The sequence below is a fragment of the Mustela erminea genome, chromosome 12 (assembly GCF_009829155.1).
Source record: "Mustela erminea isolate mMusErm1 chromosome 12, mMusErm1.Pri, whole genome shotgun sequence".
NCBI classification, from domain to species: domain Eukaryota; kingdom Metazoa; phylum Chordata; class Mammalia; order Carnivora; family Mustelidae; genus Mustela; species Mustela erminea.
The window spans coordinates 19,887,402-19,908,402 of record NC_045625.1 but is presented as its reverse complement, the minus strand read 5'-3'; the positions used below and the strand labels follow the sequence as shown (position 1 = coordinate 19,908,402).

The 21,001-nt window shown below is 54.2% G+C and overlaps 1 protein-coding gene across 1 annotated transcript in view; it reads left to right on the top strand.

Moving 5' to 3' along the window:
* RGS3 (regulator of G protein signaling 3) overlaps positions 1-21,001 on the top strand; it is a 120,457-nt gene that overhangs the window by 45,924 nt on the left and 53,532 nt on the right. The window contains 5 exon segments of the mRNA XM_032307723.1: positions 251-447; positions 2,655-2,738; positions 7,695-7,806; positions 13,584-13,627; positions 20,235-20,357. Of these exon segments, the coding sequence (XP_032163614.1) occupies positions 251-447; positions 2,655-2,738; positions 7,695-7,806; positions 13,584-13,627; positions 20,235-20,357 (560 nt within the window).

The window sequence follows — 21,001 nt, the reverse complement described above, 5'->3', positions numbered from 1 at the left end:
GGTTCCCGGCTCCTTCTGAGTCCCAGAGTTGCTTCTCTATGGGTCAGTACCTCCAACAAGAGTGTGAGGGATTTCCCTGCAGCCTGAGACCCTCCTGAGTCCCCCTTCCCTGTTCAGCACCTCTCGCAGGGCCCGGCATGTGGCACACGCTCAGTAAATGGTGAGAGACCGGCCGCGTCTGTGTTCTGTTTCTGCAGGGGGGCTGCCTTTGCATGGAAATGCATCATGGTCCCCCATTTCTGTTCCGCAGAATCTGGCAGTCCCAGTAAAGGGAAGTCCTACACAGGCCTGGGGAAGAAGTCCCGGCTGATGAAGACAGTGCAGACCGTCAAGGGCCACGCCAACTACCAGAACTGCCCGGTCATGAGGCCGCACACCCCACATTCAAGCTATGGGACCTATGTCACTCTGGCCCCCAAGGTCCTGGTGTTCCCAGTCTTTGTTCAGGTGAGCTAGTGGCTGGTCCCAAGGGCTCCCTTGGGAGATGAGACAGAGGAAAGTCCTTTGCCCCAGGATCATTCCAGAAGATTTCCCTTTGAGGAAAGAAATAACTTTGGGTGCACAGGCTTCTGGGGGTTATCCTGAGGGAGCAGAGGTTCCCAGGGTGTAGATCAGGAGAATGAGGGCAGGGAAGCCGAGCAACGAGGGTCTCTTTTCCCCGATGTCTTTCTCAATTTTCCCTTTCTCTGGGGACAGGGCAGGCACAATACAGCTACTTGTTGGCACTGCCACGGGGCCTGCTTGCTGAGGCTCCTGCTTCGTGGCTCATCCAGTGGTTTGCTGTTTGTAAATGACCGAGGGAGAGCCTTGAAGTCTGGCATCTTGTGTGTTCTTCTTGGTCTTAGCCAACAAGTCTGGCCAGTATGAGCTGGTGCCTGAGATTCATTTCGATGCCCCTCTCCTACGCCTCCCTCTGCTCCTCCCTTCCTCCCCGTTTCCAAACCTCTGTGTCTTCCACCCCCAGATGCCATCGGTGTGAACATACAGGTGTCTTGTCTGTGTGCGTGCACACACTTCAGAAGGAAAACCGAACAGCCCCTGTTGTACATTTTCTATCCTTTTTCCTTTTTCAAATGGGAGTTGCAACAGGAACGTTCCCTGCGTCACTAAATACTCTTCCAGCCTTTGATCTGTAGCGGCCACACACTGCTCTAGCTCACGGACATGTATTTATTTAACTAGCTCTCTGTTCAGATAGACTTCTGGCTCCTTCCTTTGCTACTGCAAACAGCTCTGTGATGAAAATCCTTGTGCATGAATTGCCCCTTTGATTATTTTCCTTGGAAGAGAGCCCTGGAACTGACATGACAGGGTCATGGGTCATAAACATGTCAAAGGCTCTTTATATATATTGACAAATGGCTTTCCAGAAAGACCATGTTGGTTGGTCCTCTCATCAGCTACATAGAGGAGACATGGTCCCAGGGGCTTCATTTCTGACCACGCCTTCCTTCTCATGAAACTCTGGTGGGTGACACCCTTCGCCCAGGACGGCTCCTGCCTTTCTTTTTGTCTCTTCTCTTTCTCAGGACAGGACTGCGAAACTCTTGGCATTCACGCAGGCAATTTTTCATTTTCCTTTTAAAATCTTTACACAAAATGAAAATTTGTTTTCAGAAAGTTATAACAATGTTTAAATTGCAACGTACATAAACCCGAAATGGCCTAATGCATGTACAGGTGAACCAATCATTGTAAAGGTGAACCAGTCATTGTATCTGCTGAGATAAAGCCATAGGCCGTGCTGCCCCTCCAGAGGCCATGTTTCCTCCAGATCCCAGTGCCCTCCTCCCCTCTGGGCCTGCCCATGAGCCCGACTCCTGGATGGTCCTCTCCTTGCTTCCCTTTACTTTGACCACCTCTGTGTGCTTTCCTGGGGAACGTATTTTGCTTGGCCTCTTCTGGGGCTTGCTGCTTTAACCTCACATCCTTGGTGATATCCACCCAGGGGTTTGTGCGTAGTGGATATTATCTTTCTTCCAGAACCTGCTTGGTGTTGGGTACCTAGAAGTCATATTATAAATACGAATGCCCCCAGGATAAGCCCTGCTGGGTCATCCAGATCCTAGGGAGCTTTCTCTGGGCTGGGCAGGGGGTGGGGGCTCCAGAGCAGACACAGGGTAGGGTGATGGGGTGGGTGAGAAGCTGGGGTGAAAATCGGTCCCTGGGGACTGCTTGCCAGGAAGGAGTCCCTTAATGTAAACGTGTTCTGCGTGGACAGCAGGGACCAGCCTGACTCTGAAGGGACGGGAGAGACCAAATCTGTCACGAGGCTCTCAGGATCCCTGGCAGTAGGGACTTTCCCCGTGAGGCCAGAATGGGACAGATGGAGGAGAGTGGGGGCTGGAGGGCCCCAGGGCCCAGTGGAGTCGGACTGTAAGCACCTAAACGTGTGGCTGGACTTCCTGCCAGAACATGGCTCTCACGGAGGGGCTTGGTGGGGAAGGTGGCAGCCACAGTTCCACCCAGCACAAGAGCATGTCTTTCTGTTTCCACCTGTGTGTGAGGGGGCGTGTGGGCTCTCGGGCTGGGGGGAGGCTGGAGGCTTCTCTCAGTCGGTCGAGAAGGTTCTCTGTGGCTGGCTCTGGCAAGCTTGCCTCTGCCCCACACTTCATCTCCCCCTGGCCTCTCTGAACTGCCTGCACTGTTTTCAGCCTTTAGATCTCTGTAACCCTGCCCGGACTCTCCTGTTGTCCGAGGAGCTGCTGCTGTACGAGGGGAGGAACAAGGCCATCGAGGTAAGGCTTACTTACACATGTGGTTTCACCAGCATCCGCCAGGCCCCTGCCTTCTCTCTTCCTTGTGGTCTTAGAATTGTACAGTCTCAGGGTAGAAAAATCCTGAAGTCTTCCCCCTCCCTCCCCTGCCATCCCCCTCTTTACCGATTGGCTATCCAGCTTATTCTTGTACATTTCCAGTGATGGGGAACTCACCACCTATCAAAGCTGTTTAGTCCACCTCTGATGGTTAGGACATTTGCCCAGCCCTGCAAGACATCCCATTGTCCCAACTTCCCCTAAGGAGCAGGAGAGGTAGTAGTTTACCCCAGCTGTGAGGAATGACTTTGTAGGTAAGAAGATTGGAGCTGTTAGCCAAAGAGAATTTTCTGAAGGAGCATCAGTTACTCAGGTTTTTCCAGGTCTGTATTAACCCAAATCCCAAATCCTTTTCTGAGGAATAAGCCTGTGATTTCTTCTGGGCTCTCACTCTGCCAGCAGAGGCCTGGGCGTGGAGATCACGCCGTTCGGCCTGGGAGCTGGCCTCTGCTTATCTCTAACTAGGGGAATTTCCCTCACCCACACAAGCCCCAGAGCCGGCTCTGGCCTGTGAAATCTTCTTGGAGCAGAAGCTGGAGCCTGGGGATCTGAGTGGCCTGGAGTGGCTGGAGCCTGGGGATCTGGGGGCTTGCTGCTGATCAGGTCAGCTGTGGGGCTTGGCAGAGCTAAGTGGCAGCTTGGGGGTAGAGGAATGATCGGGAAACCCAAGGCAGGAAGCATACATCCAGTTTCTGCTCTGCTGCTGGCTCACTGTGACATCCCTGTCCTTAGTGATTTTATCTGAGCCAGTGCGGGGTGTGTGTGTGTGTGTGTGTGTGTGTGTGTGTGTGTGTCTCACTAAGGGCCTGTTCAGCTTCAGTCTTCTGGGGCCTTATGTGTAGCAGTGGCTAAGCGCGAGGCTGCTTGTGTTTTTTCTCAAAAAGCGGACCAGAAATCTCTCTTTCTCCCTGGGGAGACCACATGCTTATTCCCACCACGCTGGCATTGCTCACTACCTTTCTGGACTTCCTCTTGAGGAGCTTTCTTAGGAACCTTGGCATATGTTACTGAGAGAGAAAGACTTCATCTTGGTGAGGGGCATTTGAGTTTTAGGAACAAAAAGTTTCTTGGAGCGGTGCTTGATGAGTAAGTGTGTGATGGAGCTAAGTCAGGTGGCCAAGGGTCAGGGAGTGAGGTGTGGCTGCAAATTCCCAAGACCAAGAGGAAGGCAGAAATGGCAGCTCTCCGAAATACACACATCTGTCTAAGTTTGCTCCTTCGTTTGTCCTCTCGTCATTAGGTGCTCAGACACTCCGCACACAGTGTGTATTCTCTCGGTGTGGGCACTTTACATAGCAGGTCTTCACTTCGCTCCCACGGCATCTTCACGAGAGGCCCAGTTGTCCCCATTCTACAGATGAGGAAGCTGAGGCTCTGATGAGATTAGCTGGAACCCCAGGGCCTCCCGGCTCATTAGGGGCAGGGCCAGCCTTAGCAGTTGGCTCTTTAACTTGGAGTTGCTCTCCATGCTGCCTCCGGCGTGTTTGTTGAAAAACGGCCTGGTAAGCCCAGACTGGGGCCATAGCCTGATTATATTTACAATCCATCCCCAAAATCTTTGTTTAGGGGCTCTTCAGAGTCTTAGAACTAAGATATCCTTTTTGAGGACTGAAAGAAGTGATTTGAAAAACCAAGTAAATATATTTCTTTTTCATGAGATACGCTAGGAAGCCAAGGCATGGATCTTGGGGCCTTCAGGTCAAATACATGAACCAGTTCAGGAGGGGCTTGGAGAAGTTTGTAGAACCACAGCATTAGTTGGGACCTCTGAAGTCCTGTGTTCCTGTAACTTTCCAGATGATGGTTCCATCCAGGTTTTGATCTGGAAGAGGCAGCCCCTCCAGGCACAGGTTTTGTTACTAGAGAGTGCTAAATTGTCAATTTTCCCTTACCTGTAACAGAAAACTTTATTCCTGGAATGTTCCCCCCTTGTTCTTCCCCTCTCTCCTCCGAGCGTGCTCCAGCTGGCTCATGTCTGCGAGCAGATGCGGTTTCACACTGGGCTGCCCCACGTCACCCCCTCCCAGAAGTCCCACACTTGAGTAACGTGCCCTAAGATCACAGGATTATGGCCTAGCCTCGCTTACACGTTCAAACAATAGCTGTTGAGTATCCACAGGGTAGCCAGGCCCTGAACTCAAGGTCACAGGGGAATTATGGGGCATAAGATGGACACACCCTTACTTTATGCACTGACTCACTGAGTTTACCATTAACTAAGGCACCAAGGTCTTTTCTGCAAACTCTGCCTTTAGGCAAGATCTCCCGAGGAAGCTTGGTTAGGGCTACTTGGGAGAGGTGAACTTCCAAGTTGCAAAGATTTCCTAACCAAGCAAAACCTTTGACCCTCTGCGAAAGCAGATGTATCCTAGGAGCAGATGTGGGAAAGACACCTGGTGGCTCCCATGGCCTGTTGGGGAAGGCAGCAGATAGCTGGGTGGTGGAGAAGGGCGCCACGCCACTGTGGGCTGCTACAGCTCCTTGTGAAGGAAGGCCAGCAGGATGCTGGTGACACAGGAGAGGGGCCCCCCTGGCACGCTTTGCCCCTCTGCCCTGCCTCCATCTGTGTGCCAGCTCTGTCCTTTCCCTGACCCGACCCTTGGGGAAATTCTCCATTCAGGCCTTAATCACTTCCTGTCTAGACCACATTCTCAGCTCTGGGAATTGGGGCCAGAGTGGTGGCCTGGAGCTTTTCTCACCTTGCCCATGGCTCTTCCCCAATGGCTGTCCACCTAGCTCTCTTTGAGCCTGGGACGTTTTTTGACATTTTAGGTTCCTGGCAGACTGTCCCCCCACCCCGCCCTGCCCGCCGCCAGCTTCCCTATGAGTCTAGAGGTGACTGCCAGATTTCTTTTGAGTGGGAAAGCCTATAGGTTTACGTAGAGAATCAACCCCTGAGATCCTTCTCAGCTCTTAGATCATTTTCTACCCTTAGCTTCTTCCCTTAGCTAAGACTTTGGGTCTTCTTTGCGTTTCTGTTTTGGTCCCTGCTTGGATTGTTTCACATTCAGGGGCAGGATGGCTGTAGGCATCTTGCTACCCCTTCATATTGGGAGAGCTTTAGGGTCAGCCAGACCTGGGCAATGGTCCCTGGCTGTGTGCCCTTGGACTGGTCACTTAACCTCTCTGAGCTGCAGGACCCGCATCTATAAATGAAGGCAGTAATGTTGTTTATAAGTAAGAACCCACTGAGCAGAAAGAAAGAACTTAACAGATGGGGGCTTCTTTTAATCCGTGTTGGGTCAGGACTGTGGTTTAGAAGAGGTCCAGAGAGAGTCACTGCCAAGATCCCTCCGAGCCCACAGTTTCGGAGCTCTTGTGTTTGGTCCCCATTGGAAAAGCTAGAGTTCCTGAGAGCCTCCTGCTCAACGACACCCCTGTTGTCTCTGGGGCCCAGCTTCCTTCAAACCTCTCTGCACTGTGCTCAAGAAGCCAAGGGGTTCTTTGAAAAAAACTTATACATTTTTAAATCACAAAAGTAATAGACTCTCTTGTCATATGATGCAAATGAAACAGAAATGTAGGAAGTGAAATTCTACTCATGAAGAGTGGTATCATAGACATGTAAAAAATGTATACATTTACAGTTTTATTAGACAAAATTGGATTGAGCTGTAAGCATTTTGGCACATTGCGCTCTTTGGCTGTAGATGCTGTTGAGATGCTGTTGAGAACATCCTTATAGTTTCATATTAATTTCATGTGTAATTCATATTACATATCCTTGTAAGTAGAACATTAGAGGTGGGTTTCTTAGGTCACCTGGAACAGTCAGAGAGCTAAATGTCACCATGTTAACTTTCGAAACTGCAGCAACCCTCCCGCACACCCTCCCTGTGGCCTTTGGGGGTGCACGCCGAGCCCTCTGGCTCTGACTCTTACCTCAGAGGAGATGAAGTGTCAGGTTTTGACACCTCAAAGGGAAGTCCACAGAATTAATAACATTTTGTTTTCTTTGGAGACTCTAAAATTGGATTTTATTGCTTTTAACTAAAGGCCACTGCAAGATTTACAAAACAAAGAACAGTGTGATCTTCAGTGGCATTACAAGATCAAGCAGGTTTTTTTTTTTTTTGGCCTGAAACTATGCTAAGCATGCCTGTTGGTTTACCTATAATGTCTAAAAATAGCATTCGCCTTTTATTTTTGGAGCAGCTAGTGGATAAAAGAGATAAAAGTCACATACATGTCCGTTTTGGAGTGTAAGTAACTGGCTTTTTCTCAGGCTGATCATGCATTAATGCAGTTAAAATTATCCTTGAGGAATGTGATAAGAAGACCTTATACTGCTCAATGCTTCCATTCAGTCTGCCCAGGGCTGGTGACAGAAGCCTGTGAGGGACTGGGACAGCGACACTCCCCTATCTCTATAGACAAGAAAACCAAAGCTGAGGGTTCGGGGTCCCTAACCAAGTGTTCACGGCTCCGAGTGGGGAGCCTCAGGACCTCTGACTCCAAGGGCAGTGCTCTTTCAGCAAGACATGTAGAGAAGAATACAAGCAAATGTGCCAACATCCCGCAGCTCGAGGGTGGCGCCCAGCCAGCAGCTCTGGGAAGTCAGAAAGATGGCCTGGCAGGAGGTGGGCGGTGGAGAGGCCTGCAGGGGCCATGTGCCATGGGAGGTGAGGGTCGGATTTTATCCATCTCCCCGCCCCTCCTCCCGCCCACTGTGAAAGTGTAGAAAACACTAGAGCAATAGGGAAGTCCTGATTGCACATCATGTCTCTGTCCTTGGCGGAGGCCACACTAAGAGTCTGATCCTCGTTCTGCCCAAGATGACAAGGTCCCCTTACCCGGACCTCCGGGGGAGGTTGTGGCCACTGGGCTCTGGGCCAGCAGAGCGGCCAGTTCAGTGTGCTCCGTGGTGACGCTCCGCAGGTGACGCTCTTTGCCTACTCCGACCTGCTGCTCTTCACCAAGGAGGATGAGCCGGGCCGCTGCGACGTCCTGAGGAACCCCCTCTACCTCCAGAGCGTGAAGCTGCAGGAAGGTAAGTGTGTGCCCCAGAGACGCCTGCCTACTTGCCCCGAGTCCCACTCCTCCCAGTGGCATGGATGCCCCGGGGCTTCCAGCCATCAGTGGAGCATCTGAGCATATGCAGTGGGGTCATGTCCGGCCCCCGGGGCTGCAGGGCTCCCGGAGGCCGGCATTCCATGCTAGGCTGTGCAATCTGAGCTTCTCTGGAGGCTTCTGGTCCAGGCAATGTTTCAGGGAGGTGGTGGGGTGGAGCCGGCTGAGCTCGGGCCTCCAACAGACCCATGTCTCCATCTTGGCCCTGCCCACCCCCCAACCTGTGACCTTAGGCACATCTGACTTAAACCCTTTGCCTTTGCTTACGTGTAAGCAGGGCTCCCGGTGTGGGGAAGACAGTTGTACAGATTTGGGAAGGTTGTGTGCAGAGGGCCTGGGCCACGCCAGGTCCCCAACCCCACTCACAGCACACAGCCAGGACCCGAGAGCGCCGCTCGTATTCCTCCCAGCTGTGTCGCCCAGGCCAGAGTCCCGGGGAGCAGGGGCAGGGGGAGCCTGAAGCCGATGTCCCCTGCAGACTTTCCACGGTGCCTCCTCCGCCGGGGACCGGGAAGCCTGCTGGGAATATCTGCTGAGCGGTTTGGTTTGGCGCCTGAAGTCTCTGCCGAAAGGGGCTTGATTTCCTCTCCCAGATTATGAAAACAACAACAGACCTGTTTGAGCATGGGCGACAGGGGCAGAGAGGAAAATATTACCCAGTGAAAGAATTCTGTTTTGACGGGTTTTGCTCCAGGAAAACTTCCTGCCTGTTTGCGGACCCGTCCCGGGTTCCTGAGTGTTGGGCGCCCCCGCTGTTCTTCCTCCTCAGAAGCCCAGGGAGTGTGAGAACCTCCACTCTGGCTGCCCCACAGGAAGCCACTTATAACTTCTCCTTCTCTGCCTCAAACTTTCTCCTGCCCACTGACCAGGGCGGCTCCTGAGGGGAAAAAGCCAGTCATCTCTCTTGGAGCTGGCCCCTCCTGTAGGGCGGCGGGGAGCAGCCCTTTGAGCAGATGCGGCTCTGACCCTGGCTCCCCGGTGCCCACCCGAGGAGGGGCAGGTGAGAGCTAGAGTGACTCTGCCTGGGGTTTCGCTGCCCCTCCCGGTTTTCCTCAGACCCAGCTTCCCCTGCAGCTGCCGTTCCCCTGTCCCTGCTGCACCCCTGCACGTGTCCTCACACGCACACTCATGCGGTGTAGCCCCTTCCTCTGTGGCCTGCTCGCCCCAGCTCAGACAGTCAGGACCCAGGCAGGGGTGGGGCTGATCGGTAACAAGTCCTGACTGATTATGAGAACCGAACCCTTACCCAGTTGTGCTCATCGCCCAGTCTGGGGCCACAAGCCCAAGACCCTCATCTGCTCAGCCTCCTGCTAGAAGGAGCGAGGGGAAAGAAGATGGGCTCCACCTGGCTATGCTTTGTTGGGGGTGGGTATTGGGTGGGGGAAGAGGGCAGTGGAAGAGCTGAGGGTAGTAGCTGGGACTCTGGGCTCAGCTCTGCAGCTAACGCGCTGGGTGACTTCAGCTGGTTCTCTCCCATTCCTGGGCTCTGGTGTCTTGGACCGTGGAAGATGGTTTGGACGAGCCCTTGATGTTCTTTCCCAGCTCTGACACCTCCACATGGACCCTGAGGTTGCTGTGAGATGCTGGATGGTGCCCAAATGTCCTACCTCCTCCCCTTAGAGTGCGGTTGGGGGTGCTCGGCTGGGAATTAGCTGGATCTTCCCCTCCTGGAGCCCTCAGACCCAAGCCTTAAAGTTAGAGTCAGCATGAGCTCAGACTTCCACTGGGTGGCGACTGGTCAGAGTGGTGGTGCGGGGCCTGAGGTGTTGCAGACAAACCTTCCAGATGCTCAGCTCATGTGAGCAATAGCCTCCAGGCATGGCTTCCTGGAGGTGGAGGCCACATCCTTTCTGGGCCAATGGTGGGGTGAGGGTGGCCGAGGCCCGCTCTCCTCAGGAGGGATAACCACGGCAACCTGAGCCTCCTGGACTGACACGGGTGTTGGGGCGTGTGTGCGAGTAAGCGTGTGTCCCGGGTGGGGGATGGTTGGGCGCTGATGCATTGTCATGCCCTTCCCGGTCAGTGTCAGCCAGCCAACAGCGAATGTGGCTCCTCGGGGACATGGCTCAGTGACACTGAGCAGTCAGGTGCACGTCCCATCCCTGAGATTTTGCTCCAGGCATCGGAGGAACCCCTGCCTCCTCCCCTGAGACAGGCTTGTGGGTCCAGTGTCCCCCTCTGCTGCAGTCAGAGTTGGAGTGGTAGAACCCAGTGTCCTGAGTCCTGGCGCCCGACTTCCAGCCCATGTCCCTGGCTCCCACAGACACCTGCCGCCGCAGCCAGGGCCTGAGTGAGGGTTTTAAGAGGTCCACGTGGGACCTCCACTGGAGCTTCTCGTGGCAGAATGGTGACTGACAAATGTGGCTCATGCCTCCCAGCTGTGTCCCTTTCAAGTCAGCATGTGGGAAAAGTTCAGTCTGGGGCAAAGAGGAAGGGAATGAGGAGCACACGTGGCCTTTCCTGTGGGCTAGGGCTGGTGAGGGCTTTTCCCCGGAAGGCGAGAATCTACCCCACCCAAGGACCAATGACTCCCATGTGTGACTTGCCTGAATGGAGCTTAGCTCTGCCGGCCAAGCGTCCTCCTAGGGTCTAGCACGAGGCTCAGAACATTGCTGGTGCCCAGTGAATGTTGCTTGACTGAGTGAATGTGTAACTGACTAGGAGACTAGAAGCGCTGTCCAGCGTGGGAGCTGGAAAGCACCCTTCTCCACGGCTCCCAGCTGCTGGCGGCCACTTAAACCTTAAGCCGGCCCTCCTCCTGCCCAGCATTCCCCCCAGCTTCAGCAGGTCTGAACGGCAGTGTAATGGGAACGGGTGGAGAGCTCGCGCTAACAATTGGGACATCTCCGGTCGTCCGGGGCCCATTGTAGCCTCTTCCTGTCTCTGTCGCCCACTGGCTTTGCTGGTCTTTGTGTTTCTCCCTCCCTGGGTGGCCAGCATCCCGCCCACAGGGTGTCTTCCTGGCCTGCTGTGGTCTCTCAGGATGACCTGGAGATGTCCAGCTGATTCTTGGGCTCTCCAGCCACCCTGGGGCTTGGAAACCCAGCGGCTTAGGTCCCAGCTGCTGGAACGCTTGGAGTTAAATTTAGTCAGTTGGCATGTGCTGAGTGTATCCTCAGAGCCCACCCGAGAGCTGGCTGCCAGGTGATAGCAGGGGGAGAGACACGGTCCCACCTCTGGGGGTGTGCAGTTGTGTAAACCGGTGTGAGGGAGGGGGAGCAGAAATGGGACACAGGGGTCGGAACACAGGCTTTAGAGGCAGCCGTCCTGGGTTCAAATCTCAGCTCTGCCCCTCACTTACTGCAAGCCTGTACAGCTTGTTTTCTCTCCCGGGGTCTCAGTTTCTGCAACTGGAAATGGGAACAACATGCCTCCTGGCTTGTCACACAGCATAGGGAAGGCTTGGCCGATGGTTGAGTTTGGGACCTCAGATTAGGCTGGAGAGGGCCCTGGGAACATGACAGAGGGGTCAGACTTAGGTGGGGAAAACATCTCTGGGCCTCTGGGACTCTCTCTGCACAGCCCACATTCCTTGGTAGGAAGCAGGGTTCACCCAGGGGCCGGTGACTTCTGTGGAATTTCAAAATGGTGACGGCAGTTGGACTGTTGGATGGAAAACCCAACTGTGGGCTACCTCTCTATCCCTTTTTACTCACCCTACATTTCCACACTCTGGAAAGCCCAGAGCCCAGACTTTTGTCCCAGAAGGGCTCCTAAAAGGGTGAGGTTGCTTGCCTGGCTCAGCCACCTCGTGGCCTGCTGCTCTGCAGCTGTGGCTCCTTCCTGCCACCCTGGGCTCCCGAGGCTTGCTGTCCCTTTGTGAGGCTCCGAGCCATGCTGAGCACTGCCCCCATTCCGTCCTTCTCTCAAGTGTTGCCAGCACAAGGCTGTGACACGGAGCAGATTTCAGGGGCGGTTCGGGGTAATGCGGGAGGGTGGTGGGCAGGGGGTGTCACAGCCCAGGAAAGTAGTCAAGCAGTCGTCAACCACCCCTCACTGTAGGGAATATGTCTGAGTTTCCCCCCAACCTCGGCCTCCTGTCTCCCTGAGGCTCCCCTCTCCTTGGCTTCCCCCCGCCCCTTCTAGAGCCTTCTATTCTCTCACTGCCAGCTTCTAAAACCCACATTTCTGTTATTTTCTCACATAGATCTTTTTGTTTCTCCCTTGGCACTAAGATCTGGTTCCGGAAAGTCAAGGAGACATCCAGTATGTTTTCTTAAACAAAAGAAACCACCTCCCCTTGTCTCCACCCTCAGCAAGGCAAGAAGTTGGCAGAAGCCTCCAAGTGAGAGTTTCTCAAACATGATGGACTTCATAGGTGGGGACTTCTCCCTCCCGACCCTCCTGTAGGTGGGGAAAAGTAGAAGGATTTCTTCTAAGTCCAGAGTGTACCCCCACCCCTGCACTTACTATTGGCCTGTTTTTCTCTGGATCTTGCCGGCACCCCTGGCCCTCGTTTTGTCCAGGGAACTGCCCACGTGCTTGCTCCAGGTTGGGGGCCTGGCTGTCACCCACACGAAGGTCCTCACTCATGACTTTTCTTAGGAATTGGCTTGACCCTCTGCCTCTGTTACTTTGTCACCTTTACTTTGCAACACATTTTGGTTTATTGGACCATTTCTTTGATTCCGATGTGTGTTGAGCCCATTTCCTCACATGAATCATGGACGATAATAGCCCGTGCGTCCTAGGGGTTGTGGCAAGGGCTGGGCTTATACACAGACAGCACGGGGCACAGTAAGCGTGTGGGGTTTTCTGCAGGTGGAATGGTCTTGAAAAGGACTACCTGCCCAGTGAGGTCAACAGCTTGAAACTCAGGAAGTTCCTAACCGTCCCTGGTCTGTGCACAGAAGAATGAGGCCCGGTGGGGAGCGATGCCAGGTTCCGAGGAGCAGCCTGCAGTAGTCAGAGAAGGCGCAGGGCTTCTTCCGCACACTTGCCAGCCGTCGAGCCACACCTTGTGCTTCTGTACCTCGCTGCCTGTGCCTATGCTGTGCCCATGTCCTCCTCCTTTCTTCCCATCCTGCATTCAAGTTCAAAAGGCTCCTCCTGCAAGAAGCCTTCTCCGGCAGCCAGGGTCATCTCTTGGTCTGTGTGTTTCCGAAGCAGTCTGAGCAAATACAGCTTCTGTAGCTCTTCCGCCTTCACTCCTCTGCGGGAGGAGCGGGGAGCCTGACGCTCCTGCCCAGCGGCCTCCCAGGTGGGAGGTGAAGAATGGGTGAATTTGGGATTCGAGACCGGGGCTCTAGGAAGACACACCAAGGAGCTGGGCCTGGGCTGGGAAGCCGTCTGTGGGCGACATCCGGCCCATGACTGGAGGGGGATCTTGAATCTGTGTCCCTCTGGGTCCCTTAATACAGGGAGCATGGAAAGAGGGAGGCCTCCTGAGATGGATGACAGCTGGCAGTTTGAGGCCCAGAGGTGCTCCTGGATACCTGTCCTGGGGGTGGGACCACAGCATTCCTTGGGTGACACTGACCTGCGGGCCAAGGCCCTATTGTCACATCGCCATCTGCTTAGTTACTTAGTGGGCTTTCCTCCAGCGATTTCCCCGTCCCCTGTGCCTGCCTCTTCCTTCTCCTCCTTCCAGGAGGTACCACCTACAGGCTTCTGGACGAGGCAGCTGGCGGTGCTAGGGCAAGCTGCTTGGTCTCTGGGGCCGACCTTAACTCAAGTCTCACTTTTGTTCCCTCCAAGGTTCTTCAGAAGACCTGAAGTTCTGTGTGCTGTATCTAGCAGAGGTGAGTCCTTGCCTCTAGATCCACAGAGAGCTCTGTGGCCTGGCACTGGTGGGAAGACATTGGTCTGGGTGTAGTGCAGGGCTCTGGGGCCAGGCTCCGTAGCCTCTCATACCGTGGTCCTGGGCAGGGTTGCTGCCCTGTGAAATGGGGACAGCAGTCCCTGCCTCAGTGCCTCTCACCTCTGTGTGGAGGAGCAGTGGGCACAGAAGGGTCTAGAAGGGGGGATGCCTGGGTGGCTCAGTCAGTGAAGCGTCTGCCTCTGGCTCAGGTCATGATTTTGGGGTCCTAGGATCGAGCCTGTGTCAGACTCTCTGCTCCCCCTGCTTGTGCACATGTGCTCACTCTCTCTCTCTCTCTCTCTGTCAAATAAATAAAAAAAATCTTTAAAAAGTGCCTAGAGAGGACAGAAGAACACTGTGATCCCCTACTCAGGAGACCCTGGTCTCCAGCACCTGGCCGAGTCATCGTGAGGGTGTGTGGCCTGATACCCATGCCTCACCTGATTTACTTGGTTGGAAGTCTCTCTTCTGGAGATTGCCCTGATTCTTGTGCCGGCCCTTCTTCCTCTTTTTCCAGGCAGTCCCACCCATGACCCCTCCTACAGCATCTTGTCAGTATTTTATTTTATTTTTAAAAGATTTTTATTTATTTATTTGACAGACAGAGATGACAAGCAAGTAGAGAGGCAGGCAGAGAGAGAGGGAGAAGCAGGCTCCCTGCTGAGCAGAGAGCCCGACTCCGGGCTCGATCCCAGCACCCTGGGATCATGACCCGAATGGAAGGCAGAGGCTCAATCCACTCAGCCACCCAGGCGCCCCTTGTCAGTATTTTAAAGGGATGGAAGGTAATTGCACCTTTACCTGGGCCCCCTAATGCAGGCTAAAGAAAACATTAAGCATCTGTGTTTGGGGCTGGAAGGATGCTCACTTAGTGTGACTGGTATTCCTGCTTGTCTCGGTCTGATCAGAAGCACATATGGGCAGTGCTATGCCTTTGTTAAACAAAATCAGGCAAACCACTTACTGCCTGATATAGTTTGGGAGATCCCTATCGTCAGACCAAGGGTTTGATCACAGAAGTCTGTGGTGATGAAAAGGCTGAGAGCCACTGAGCCATCCAGACTCTTAAATTTTCAGCAGATTTTCTGTTCCCAGTCTCATGTCTGCTCCTAGGAGCAGGGGCAGTATCTGTTCCAAGCAAGGATTCATTAACCCCATTTCTGTCCTCTGCTTACATCCGTCCCTCCTAACAGTTCTGAGAACTGGCCAGTCTTGTGGGACAAGACACTCTGGGTAGGGCATGGTCTACACTAGCTGGCCAAGAGGAATACACCCTTTTGAGAAGGAGTGTGTATGTCGCTTATGACTGAAAATCATTCCTCTGGTTCCTGGCCATGAAAAGAGGTGCAGGCCTCCGAGAGAGTCACCTGTGGGGACCAGATGCCTGGGGGAGAAGACAGAGTTGACCAGTTAGCTTCACGGTAGGGCAGAGAGTTCCAAAGGGCAGTAGGCATTGTCCGAGCTGAGCTGGGGACCTTGGCTGCCCCCTGACCCGAGGGCCAGGAAGGCATTTGATGTCTCCCCCTGCCCCATGTTGGCACTCCTCTACCAGGCCCAGGAAGCAGCTGGCAGAGGCCCTGCAGAGCCAGTGGGGATTCAAGTCCATGGAGCTCTGCAAACAGCCTAGCAGCTGTGAACAAGGCTGGGGAAAGTCAGAGCTTTGGCCCCTCAGCCTTGCCCCTCTGGCTTCCAGTTCTCCCTGGCAGGGCCTGAGATGAAGCTTCAGGTTCTTTAATGCCGGGGAGAGCTTCCTGCCAGCTGGTTTGTGTGGCCCAGAGAAAAGCACTTCTGCTCATTGGCTTCCAGGGACCTGGGACCTCCCGGCTCTCCAAAGACTGCCAAAGGGTATTGATCCCCGGCCTTTTAGTTCAGTTAAAGTGCCAGGAGTTCTGAGCCAGAGGGGCTAGAAGATGCAAGCTCACAGGCAGCCAGAGGCCTCTCTTTTCTCCGTAGAGGCTGTGGGAAGAGGCACATCTGAAACAGGAAGCCAGGGTGCCTGCTTGTCCTGCTTGCCCTGCTGGTTTTGGATCCCAGGGGGAGCCCCAAACTCACGTCTTCATGGGACCTTCTGACAAGTGGTGTATCTTCATTGTCTAACACGCAGGTGGCTCCTGGAAAAGAAAGTGAGGCAAGAGAGTCAGGAGTTTGAAGGGTTTTCCGTGAAATCCAGAAAGCCTCAGTTGCCTGGCTGGCCCCAGCTTTGGGTATTTCCCCACAGTAGGTCCTGGGTGGGATTGTCCTAGGCAATGCTCGGCCTTGGGGCCTCTGTTCTCCTGGACAGGTGTCCCTCAGCCCCTGCAAAACCAGGGGACCAATACAGCCCCCTGCTATCTTGAGGGCACTGGGGTCCCTGGGACAAAGGGCATGTTGGTCAAGGACCGTTCGCTTAGAATCTGATCCCGCGCTCCATTCATTGAAGAGTCTATGCTCTGGGGTTAGGAAGTCCTAGACTTGCATCTGGCTCTGCCGTTTCCTAACTGAGTGATCTGGGCAAGTCACATACGCTTCTCTGAAACAAGGCTGAAACAGGGCCTACCTGGCAGGGTTGTCGTAATGATTAAATGAGATTCAATAAGATACCCTGACCAAAGCACTTAGCACAGAGTCTGGCACACGGTGAGTGCTCCGTAAATGGGATTATTATTATTGTCAGCTTCATAACGGGGGAGAGCTTTTCGTATTCATTTATTCTCCATTAGAGACATCACTAATGATTTATTGACCTTTTAAAAAGAAAGCTAAGAGGAATATCTCATGTTCCTTGTAATGTACACACAGAGTTATACAAATGTGGTCAGATTACAGGCTCTGGAGGAGGCAGAAGGCAGACTTTGACTCTCCTTTCCTGAGGTCTCCTGGGGCCGCTGACTTAGCCTCTCCAAGCCCCAGTGTTCTTGTCTGAAAAATGGTTAACAGCTGTGCCTTTCCTTCCTACCTGGGTCATCAGGTCATTAGAACTAAAAGAGAGGTTCATCAAGGCGAGTGAACAAACAGTAGCAGAAGGGGTTTTGGTTCCTACAAAGATAATACTGGTTCAAGAACGAGGAGGTAAGGCAAGACAGGGTTTTTAAGGAGGCCAGGAGGACCTGGGTTTCTGGTTGGTTTTGAGGATGTTTGAATGCAGAGGCCCAGGCCCAGTACTGCCCCATCAGGAGCCCTGTCTCTGGGTGAGTGATGTGAGGATGCCTTCAAGGCTGCTTAGTGCCTCAGCCCTGGATTCTGGTATGTGAGGGCTCAGTGTGCAGTGGCATCAGAAGCAGTGCCTTAAATCACATGGGGATTAAGAGAGAACATTCATATCGAGCCCTCAGGCAGGCAGTGGGGTCCCTGATTTGGATAGATGTATGCAGATGGGAGTTCAGCTTCCCTGGAGGGAGTTGGTTCTGTGCATTCTCTCTTTACCAGACCAGCCTCCAAAGCACCTAGAGAAGAGCCTGGGGAGCAAGGAGCCCCTCAGATGTTTGCCCATCTAGGACAGCCAACCCCTGACCCTTGGCCAGGCCTGGGTTTAGGTCTTTGGTAGCTCAGAAGGCTTCTGGATTCCCTAGCCTTAGGAGGCTTTCCGCTTCAAGCTCTCAGGACCAGAGATTCAGCCTCAAACTCTCCTGCTGAATCAGGTCATATGGTCATCATCCCAGGCAGAGGGAAGTATGATTTTCTAAAAAGAGATTATCCACAGGGTAGGGAAGAGGAAGTGGTTCTTGTGGGTGTCAGTAAAATGGACAGAATCACAGCCTCTACCTGGCAAGGTTGTTGGAAGAAGGGCTGAGACCCCACTGGTTACGCACTTAGTGCTGTGAGGGGTATGGCATGTCGGGGGGTGTCTCAAGATGGGGACCCTGGCACCCCTGTCACTGTGAGGGGAGGCTCTCCTTCTGTATCGTAGGAAGGGGCCACTGTCCTTGAACACAGAGCAGTGTGGAATAGTACGAAACGGTTCCAGTGAGCTCTGTAGCTGCTCTGAGAGCCGCTGGCTGGCATTGCTCTTTGAAGGCCTTCATGCTCGGGTTGCTTAGGGCCCAGTCTGCAAGGAGGATCATTCCTGCCAGCCCTCAGCATCCCAGCAGCCTCTGAGGGGGCCTCCTGGGTTTGGGGGAATCAAATCTCAACGCGTGTTTCTGCAAGGCTCTGAGCCTTCCTTCTGCTGCTCACTGGCATTAAGAGGTGGAGGAGGCCCTCAGCCACTCCGAGCCTTGGTTTTCCTCTTCCTTGGATTGGGAGTAACCATCTAAGCCCTCTCTAGCTCTTCGTGGGATTGTCAAGGTGAAAATGAGAGCATGGATGGGTGGGAAAATTCTCTTTAAAAATGAGTTAGATAAAATGAATTGTTATTAAGGCAGAATTCCTGCTTTGGCACAGAAAGGGAAGAGGAGGTCTGGCTCTGGGAGATTAAGGGATTTGCTGAAGCCGAAAGAGCTAGGTAAAGGCAGGGCCAGCTTTGTGGAGAAATGGCCTTTCTAAGCTGGAAAGGACCAGGGTCCTTGCCTCTCCCCTCACCTGGCAGGGGAACACGATGAGACGGAACACAGGGCCCTCGGGTCAGCTCCTGCCCTAGCTGGTTTCCCTCCAGGGAATCTTGGGGTCTTTTTTGCTGGGCTTGTCCTTGCCCTGCAGTGGGCTGGGGGTTCGGAGAAGTGGAGGAATCTGTTGTTAAGTGGGAGGATTTCCTCCCCATATCCGCCCAGTTCCCTGAAGCTAAGGAGAGGCGATTTCTTCCCTCCGATGCATTTAGGAAGATCAGCTTCTGAGCACTTTGGGGCAGGAGAGGAGTGGCTGGTGCTCTGGGAACACTTAGCATGGGAGCCGGCCCCGCCCCAAGAGTGGCATCCCTGAGGGTTGGCGGGGTAGTGGCAGAATTGAGACTGTTGCACTTGGTAGTTGATGTTGCTGGTAACCCTCTCAGCTCAGAGCCCTCACATGTGCTGTTCCTTCTGCCTGGAACAGTTTCTCCCAAGCGCTTGCCTTGCTGGCCTTTAGTATTCCAGCCTTCACCCAAGAGCTGCCCCTGTAGAGAGGCCTTCTCCGACCACCAGGCTCAAGCAGCACCTCTCCCTTTGGGCCTTTTCCCAATTAGTAATGATATTATTTCATTGTTTATGGGTTTATTGTCTCTGCCCCAACCTGAGTGCCAGAGCTCAGTCTCTCTTATTTGCTTCTTCATATCCAGGACCTAGTAGAGTCCCTGACATGTAGCAGGCACTCAATAAATATTTATTAAATGAGCAAAGTGTGGCATGATAACAACGGTAGCTGCTGTCTGTTGAGGCCTCCGATTGTTCTCCTGACTTACCCGCTCACGAGCTCTGAGAGGGGGTGATGTTGTTACCATAGGCCTTCCCACTTGACAGCCTTTCCTGAGGTCCACAGGTAGGAAGTGGCAAAGCTGGAATTCAAGCCAGGCCTGTCCAACTGCAAAATGAGGAAGGACCGCGTAGAAACACTGTCTTTTTCTCAGTTCCAAGCCATCCAGCTCCTGCTCTCAGCTCCCTGGCTGAGCTCATGTAATCACAGCCCTGTGAGGTTATAATCAAATTCCAGTGGAGTCGGAAAGAGCCTGCAGTCCCCTGACCAGAGTGTTCTAGAGTGCATGATAGCCCTGGGCCTGCTCGGCTGCCTCCAAACCCACCCTCACCCTGCCCCCCCCAACATGTTCCAGCTCCCCAGAGCCACCTCCCTGGGTCTCGGCAGCGCCCTGATGCTTGTGCCAAAGCTGGCCTGGCTTTGACCTCATCCCGGAAGTCTCTCCAGGAGCCAGAGCTTACTGAGGCCATTACTTGCCAAGGACTGTGCTGGGTCCAGATGGAAAAGGCCTTCCTGGAAGGATTTTCTAGTCTAGTTGGGGGGATGAGATGGCACTTGACGAGGTTAGATGGCAAAGCGGGATGGGAATGACAGCAGTGGCCATGCTGGTGTCTGTCCTTGCACTTGGCTGGGTTGAAAGACCCCAGGTCGGGTCGGACCCAGCTCCTGTGCCAGGCACTGGTGTGGCCACGTGACTATGCCTGCCAAAGACTTCCTGAAGGGACCTGAGTTTCTGTTTGAGTTCTGTTGTTATATCTGTCCAACTGCCCATCTAACCTGGGCTTTGTGATCAGATCCTGCGCCATGGTCGGGGGGAGGGGGGCTTTGTGAGCGGGAGGTGGGGTCCTGACTCCACAGGGCATCAGAGGGCTGGAGACCTTGGCCCTCTGGGTCCCCCATGTGTTCCCCCAGCTGCCGCCTTGTGCTGCCTGTCCCCGGGGGTGACCTCACCGTTTCTGTCCTGTGGCTCTCCACAGGCCTCCACTGTGTTGGGAACTAACGCCTCCCCCCACACACAACCCGCGGGCACACACCGCGCGCTCGCCAGCTGGCCCCCGATCCAGCTTCCCTGCTCCTCGGGCTGCCTCGATGTCACTGGGGATTAGTGTGCATTTGTGGCTTTTAGCTGGCCCTCCCCTCCCTGCTGCAGCCTCACCCTCTGGAATCCGGGGACGGGCTTGGGCCTGGGAGCCCCCGAACCAGGGAGCAGCCCTGACCATCCTCTCCTCTGTTTGCCCTGACGTCAGAAGGCAGAGTGCTTATTCACTTTGGAAGCGCACTCACAGGAGCAGAAGAAGAGAGTGTGCTGGTGCCTGTCGGAGAACATTGCTAAGCAGCAACAGCTCACGGCTTCACCTCCGGAGCGCAAGGTAAGGGCCTTGCTGGCGGCCGTGGCCCTGGCTGCCTGGCCTCCCCTCCCTAGCCCAGACCCTCAAGCCTCTGCATTGAGCCTGGGACCAGCTCCAGCTTAGGACTTGGACTTGAGCAACAAGCTCTTGGCAGGGAGGCCGGTGCTTGAATTTCTCTCCCTCTTGGCATGTCACGGGGTCCACTGAGTGGGTTCCGCTTGGCTCAGGTAGAGCAACGGCGCCTAAGGGAGCATGGCCATCGCTTCTCGGCTCCATTAGATGGTTTGCCTCCGGCCAGGTTGAATTGGGGTTGGCCTTCTGCTGCCGCCTGGCAGGGAGGCCCCCTCTGCCATGGGGTAGGTCGTGCCTAGGGGTAGCGCACTGAATGTTTGATGCTGGCCAAGGGCTGGTACCATTGGGAGGCGATGTCCACAGGGGAAGCTGTTCTGGTTTGATGCAGACCCTGGCCAAGTGGAGCCGAGTAGAGTTGGCTGGGGATGAGGGGCCCGCCAGCTGGAGCATCGGGGAAGATTAGAGCCTCCCTGCTGGCGCTGACTAGAGATGGGTGCCCCGAAGTCGGTCCAGTGCCTGTGGAGGGGATGGGAGCCAGGTCATGGCCTTCCTCTTTGTCAGCCGGAGGCCAGCCACTGGGCACAGATGTATTT